At 43.6% G+C, this 7162-nt stretch overlaps 1 protein-coding gene across 3 annotated transcripts in view; it reads right to left on the bottom strand.

Moving 5' to 3' along the window:
• NPM1 (nucleophosmin 1) overlaps positions 1-6771 on the bottom strand; it is a 15815-nt gene extending 9044 nt beyond the window's left edge. The window contains exons 1-6 of one of the 3 annotated variants that reach the window (XM_007465530.1): positions 6615-6771; positions 4538-4617; positions 3924-4043; positions 3502-3595; positions 2846-2952; positions 2679-2746 (exon numbers count right to left, since the gene is read on the bottom strand). In XM_007465530.1, coding sequence (XP_007465592.1) covers positions 2679-2746; positions 2846-2952; positions 3502-3595; positions 3924-4043; positions 4538-4617; positions 6615-6672 — 527 coding nt within the window. In that variant the 5' untranslated portion in view covers positions 6673-6771. The remainder of the gene's footprint in view (positions 1-2678; positions 2747-2845; positions 2953-3501; positions 3596-3923; positions 4044-4537; positions 4618-6614) is intronic. The other 2 variants (XM_007465531.1, XM_007465529.1) reach the window with 2 other exon arrangements.
• Between the last annotated feature and the right edge of the window lie 391 nt (positions 6772-7162).

The following is a 7162-nucleotide window of genomic DNA, read 5'->3' as shown; positions in this document are numbered from 1 at the left end:
CCCCAAAAAACCATTGTGATAAGTTAAACAAACCAGCCACAAAAGAGCACATATTGTATGATTCCATTTATATGAAATATCCAAAACAGGCTAATCTATAAAATACAAAATACATTAGTGGTTGACTAGAGCTGGGGAAGATGAGGGGTTACAGCATAGTTTCTTTCTGAGGTGATGAAATGTTCTGAAATTGGCTGCACAACTGTGCATATACACTATAAAGCACCAAATTGTACACTCTAAATGGGGGAACTGGGGGGAAAATATCCAATCACTGGAGAAGTCCACGAATAAGTACGAATCAGCAAATGGTGGAATTGGTTTAAATTGTAATTACTTCACAAACCAAACATTATATACTGGCCAAAATGGTTTCTCTTCCACACTACATAGTCTAAATAAAAAACAGGAGTAACTTCACCCATGTGCAACCAAAGAAACACTTCTTTCCAATACAGGGGTAAAAAATCTGCTATGTTAACTGGATAAAATACCATGTAGTATACATTTAAAGGCATATAACGTCTTTTAAGTAATTTTTAACAGTGATTTGTCAATTTTGGCCCTAGCACCCAATACCTGCATGGGCTACCCCATACTAAAAAAAAGATGACAATGGTTTCTATAAAACCACTACTGTAAGCAGTTTTATTAGGATATTCCCTAATAAAATAGGGGAAAAGGGTGTTTATGGAGAACCACCCTTTGTTTTATTTTTTACGTAACAGATATTTTCCTAGGTGGCACCTAGGCAAATCCCATTGCCACCTCAATGAAGAACAAGGAACACTCTCCACCACCCCCTCACCTGACCTGGCCCCTGTGGAAACAACACTGAACTTGTAAGGAAGCACAGCCCACGCTGCCCCAGGACCCAGCCATAACCATGAGCCACTTGGGGAATAGCCACTCTGGCCCCACAGGGGCCCCATGCCAGCCATGCTTGAACGCCTAACATTTTCAGGGCCCCCTAAAAACTGTCCTCCAAAGTCACCCCTTATAGTTCCCTGGCCACCCAGAATAATCCACCCAGGATGTATCTGTAAGCCATACTAACTTTTTTTTTTTAACTTTTTATTTTATATTGGAGTATAGTTGATTAACAATGTTGTGTTGGTCATACTAACTTTTAATGTACTACATGGTCTTCAGCTTTTCTTGCTTACATCAACAGCAGTCAACCAACCCCATAGCATACCCCTTCCATCCCCAGAACAGACCCACTGATCTGCCTTTTATTTTGTGGGTTCCAAGCCTTCTGAGATTATGGCTTACAATTTCCACAAAATAACTACTTTTAGCTAACAAACCTTGGGGCACCTCTTAACATTTTCATTGCCCCCTAACCAATGGAATCTTCTAAGACTTGTTATCCTCAAGGGATCCATTAACTGCCTCTACTTATACATGTATCTGACTACCCTTTTTTCCCTTTTATGAAAACTTACCGATTTGGACCTTGTCACCATCTACACTTTTCATTCCTCCCTCACCACCTAACTTAAAAGACAGCTTAGAGGACATGGAAGACAAGAACGTAAACTATTTACACCGTAGTTACATCAGGACTTATCTCCATTTTAAAGACAGGAAATCTTCCAAAGCTCAGGCATAGTCAAGCAGTAACAAACACCAACTATATTGAGTTTGTTTATAAGTTTAACATGCAGGTAATTTTGAATTTTTTTTTTTTTTTTTTTTTTTTTTGGTGGTATGCGGGCCTCTCACTGTTGTGGCCTCTCCCTTTGCGGAGCATAGGCTCCAGATGCACAGGCTCAGCGGCCATGGCTCACGGGTCCAGCCACTCCGCGGCATGTGGGATCCTCCCAGACCAGGGCACGAACCTGTGTCCCCTGCATCGGCAGGCGGACTCCCAACCACTGTGCCACCAGGTAAGCCCCCTGAATTTTTTAAACATTCAACTCTTTCCTATTTTCTGCTTCCACTGTCATGCTCAAAGGCCTTTTTAAAGGGCTACCAGCTTGGCTAGTTAAGGTCACTGAAAACCTACTTTGCAGATCTGATCATTAAATTAGTGCATGTTCTCTCAGAGTCTTAGATTCCATTTCAATTGTTTTCAGTAACTATATAATGGACCAACCTGAGAACTCAAGAACAAAGTTGACAAGCAATTAAAAATTCAATATTAATCAATTTCTGATATGGCTGCATATAAGAAAGACTAGTTATGAGGAGCATTTTATTCCACAGCGTGTTTGTAACTTTACCATAGTCTGACCTAGTTTAACAAACATATCAAATCTTGTTTACAACCAAATTTTAAATTCTCCAGCAAAATCCTATTCTCTTTTAGAATCTAATTTTCTCATAAGGACCAGGACAACCATACGCCAAAATCCTTTGTGGGGAAAAAAAATCCTCAAGTGACAACTTACAAAATGAATATAGCTGGAACTGTTCGGATTCTCTTTATGCCCAACCCATTTATTATAAACTGTTCAGCTTAAAATACACCAGACTTAGCATACAGTAATGTGTCCACTAAACCTTCCTCAGAAAAAAGGCACCTAGTCAAATACATCTGGGAAATGCTGCATACTCCATCCTTTAACTCAGCTCATTTAACACAAACTGACAACCACTAATCATGATTTTGGTAAATCGTTTTCATAACCCCCGATACAACAATGTCAGGTTTCTACGGGCATACTACTTACTCTTCGTCATCATCGTCGTCGTCATCATCATCATCTTCATCTTCATCAGCAGCAAGTTTTACTTTTTTCTTAAAAAAATAATTGGACACACACTCGTAAGTAAGTACTAATCCAAACTACCAAACTAAAGGCCAGAATAAATTATGTATAGTAAACTGCATCTGTACCTGGGGAACCTTGCTACCACTTCCAGGGGCAGAACGCTTTCCAGACATACTTAGGAGTTTCACATCCTCCTCCTCTTCATCTTCTGACTCTGCATCTTCCTCCACAGCTAAAATAAAATTCTTTATTAGCCACTACTAAAACTCAACCAACAGCAAGAACTCAGAAAAAAGGGCACTGATAAGACACAGTAATGAGTATTTTAAAACTCAGATTCTATTAGAAAAACAGTAGAAAAAAAGAACAAAAATTTTTTAAAGGAATTTGGTGGACTAATACTCATTACTAGGTTTTACATGCAAAACACCAGGCTTTTCTAGTTATAAATTACTAGATTCCCTTTTATTTATTTTTTTTTGTGGTACGCGGGCCTCTCACTGTTGTGGCCTCTCCCGTTGCGGAGCACAGGCTCCGGACGCGCAGGCTCCTGGGCCTAGCCGCTCCACGGCACGTGGGATCCTCCCGGACTGGGGCATGAACCCGCGTCCCCTGCATCGGCAGGCGGACTCTTAACCACTGCGCCACCAGGGAAGCCCCTAGATTCCCATTTGAACCTGTTACAGACAGCCGTACTAGAACTAAGCATACTTTATAAAGTCCATATTGGGAACAAAGTAACTGCATTAAAAATAAGCATCAGAACACAAAAATAACATACCTACTAAGTGCTGTCCGCTAATATGCACAGGCCCTGAACCACACTTCAACCGTAAGACCACAGGTGGTGTTATTTCAAAGCCCCCAAGGGAAACCTAAAAAGAAATTATAAATCACTAAATATTGTGGGGGAAAAAAATGGTTACGTTAGGTATAAAATCTGTTCATAACTTAAAAATGTTTCTGAACAAGCAAACCCATAAGCCAAATGAACAAATCAGTGAACCTGTTTTTTTCCACCTCTGATAAACAAGCAGCTACCACCACGGGAATCAGTCAACACCAGTTACAGAATATGCAGCTGTGACTACTAGGAAAAAACCAAACCAAATTCCCCAATCTCCTTGTAACCTAAATGACACTCGCCTTAAGGCAACAGAATTAGAATTTGACATAAAATTCAAAGTGTAAAAGTGCCCTTACCGTTGGCTGCACAGACATTTTCAAAGTTGCCAGTGTTACTTTAATTGGACTGCCTTCATAATTCATTGCCTCTGCTTCGACAATGTGTAATTCATCCTTTGCGCCAGCCCCTAAACTGACCTGTGAATAGAAGAACAGTACTTCAACTTAAGTTTCCACCAATTTACAACCCCCCCAACCAGTTGTTTTAAAAAAATCAGAACAATTATAAACCTTTCATTATTACCACTGATGGGAAACTGACTTGAGCACAAGGTTGTTTTCAAATTTTATGTGACTTTGACAATTTCTCATATTTGGTAAATCTTAACAATTACATAAAAATGCATTTGATGACAAAGATGTTTATGTCATCACCCACGCCTAATTACAAACCACCTTTTACTGGCCACCTAGAAGTTAAGTAGTAGGCTACAGGCTAGTGTCTGTGGAGAACAAATAAGATTTACGTTTATCACTACCCTAAAGGGCATTTTAATACAACTGTAGAAGCGAAGAACATAAATAAGGAAAGAAAAATACTGCTGTATAATAAGTATTAATCCACACGAATAGGAACTAAGAGACTGAAATCAAGAAATGTTAAAGTAGTGTATTTTGAAAAGTTTAAGTACCGTTCTTAAAGATAACTGGTGCTCATTTTCATCATTATCCACCTTAAAGTGATAATCTTTGTCGGCCTTTAGTTCACAACCTGTAAATGAAGAAAAAATTCAACTATAACAAGGAGAAAAATAACACTAAAAATTCAGTGTGGGTAACCGAAAAGTTAACTTGTGAACTAATTTTTACTATTCTAGCTACCAAAAGGCAAGGCAGAAGTACCTCTTCCTGGATTTCTTGAACACAGAATATAAACATCAAATAACATCCATACAGAGCTTTATAAATTCCACTTCCCACTACATTATTTTATGCTCAACTACACTACTATTCTCATGTAGAAACAGAATCAAAAATTTAGTAAACCTAGAACTGAAAGCAACCCTAACTTACAATGTTGATAAAATCCCACTATTTTAAAGTGGAATTACCTACCAAAACTCCCAGGTGCCAAATTTAGAAATGACAATGGTTACACAAACACCTACATCAACAGCTTGCATTTACAACAGAAAAACTACAAATGTAAAAGAACTAAAACTCATTACAGGGGGCAACAGTCCATCTTCGAAGTACCAGAAATGATGTACATTAAATTCTGTTCAGAAATTATGTTTAAGATAATAGAAATATCCTAGGGATACTTCCAATAGCAAGAGTTAACACAAAAATTCTGATATAAATTTTGATGTAAACTGATCAGAAACGCCAGTTTTTCAAAATGCTAGAAATAAAAGCCTTAATGCATAGTGCATGTTACTACTACCATTCATGAATAAGCAAATTGTCTTAAACACCATCAGAATTAAACTTTATTTAATTTAAATAGTCCCATTTAGTTGTCATCTAATAGTTACTGGAATAGATGCTTAACTGTTAATTGCTCAATTAACAAATCTCAGCATAGTATATAAGGAAACAAAATTAATTTGGGGCAGGATTTGCACTTACTTTAAAGCCTGACACAAAGGCTTCAACAATTCAGTTTAGTGAGACTGAAAAACCAACGCAGGCCTCTTAGTATGGTACTTGGTGTGCTCGAGGGGGAAATCCCAAAACCCAGGTATAGAATTACAAGTTTAACAGAAGGCTGCCTCCGCCAGTCTCCCTCCCTTGCCACCCCCGACCCCAAATCATTTGTAATGCATCAGCTCTGGAGACAAGGGTCATGGGGTTAGATGTAGTCTCTTCCTACAAGTGCAACCTTCGTTAAGCCACTTCGGTTCTCTGAGCGGCAGTACCTCCTCTGCAAGGTGGACGCGGTGAGACAGAAAGAGGATTCTAAATGAGAACTACCAGCACAGATGTTAAGCACCGAACAAAAGACCTCCAAGAGTCCTGGAGCTACCAACCACTTCACCTAACATTTCCGGCCCACCAGCTTCAATCAAGCCCCAGAATCCCAGGCTCGGGGGTGACAAGACACCAGTGAGCCCCGGATGCAGCGCCCACACCCCCCTCCTTCCCCCAACCACGTGGCAACCACGTGCTCCCCAGCGGTCGCGGCCTCCTCACGCCGGACCGGGCCGCACCTCCCTTGCCCCCAGCAACCAGCCGAGGCACCGGGGCCGAAGCTCGGTCGAGAGCTCCTGACCCTGAGGCCTGAGAACAACGCCATGCTCAATCGATCCTCTCGTCAAGAAAGGAGGCCCAAGCCTCCTCAGACCCCGAACCCACAAAACCTCCTACACCACCAACGCGGAGCTCACCCTCAGGCACCCGCCCGGATTCAGAAGCCTACCAACTCACAAAACCCCAGAAAATAATTGTGCCCGGAGCTCCACCATGGGCCCCGCGTAACGCCGAACCCTCAGCCGGTCGGTTCCACGTTACCTCAGGCCCTGGGCCTCGGACCGCTGACGCCCCAGCCTTCAGGCCGCCCCTCCTTCCCACCCCCCTCCGTGCTTCCGGCTCGCCCCTCCTGGGTCCCCATCCTGCAGACGGCAGGACCCCGTCTGCTCGCTTCCCACTCCCTCAGGCCTCCAGCCTGCTTAGCTTTCCTCGCTAACCCAGGCCTCAGTGGGATCCCGCCCCCCCACCAAAGCCTGCAGGCCCTACTCGGCCTCGCTCCAACCCCCCAGCAGTTACCGAAAAGATAGTTCTGGGGCCTCAGGGGGCTCATGTCCATGTCCATCGAATCTTCCATGGGTTGGTGGCACGCACTTCGGTGGGAGAGAAAGTGGACGGAGATAAAAGTCTACCGCTCGAAGGAAGAGTCACGCAGGACGGAATCAGACCAGGGAAAGGACGCGGGCTCCCTGCGCACATATATAGCAACCTGGAGATCTCGCGAGAGCTCCTTAAGTCCCGTCTCCGCGCCTGTGCTCCGGAGCCCCCCTCCCCGCACGGTCGCCCTCCCGCGCAAGCGCTCTTCAACCTCACTCCTTTCTACCTCGCCCCCCACCTCCTCCAGGTACTTCGCGGGCTCCCACCGAGCACGCGCACTCGTACCCCGGCCCCACCCCTCCGCCGCAGCCGCCGCCTGTGCGCACGCGTGTTTCCCCCCCGCGGTAGCGCGCGTTCCCCGCCTTCTAGCCTTCCACGTCCTCTCCGGCTCAGGCGCGCGGGCCTCGCTAGAGGAGACTGCGCAGCCCACCCTTGCAAAATGGCGACGGTAACACTTAGCTGTGTTAGGT

This window comes from Lipotes vexillifer, unplaced genomic scaffold (assembly GCF_000442215.2).
Source record: "Lipotes vexillifer unplaced genomic scaffold, Lipotes_vexillifer_v1.1 scaffold621, whole genome shotgun sequence".
NCBI lineage: Eukaryota > Metazoa > Chordata > Mammalia > Artiodactyla > Lipotidae > Lipotes > Lipotes vexillifer.
The sequence above is the reverse complement of the archived record's forward strand: the minus strand, read 5'-3'. Positions and strand labels throughout refer to the sequence as shown.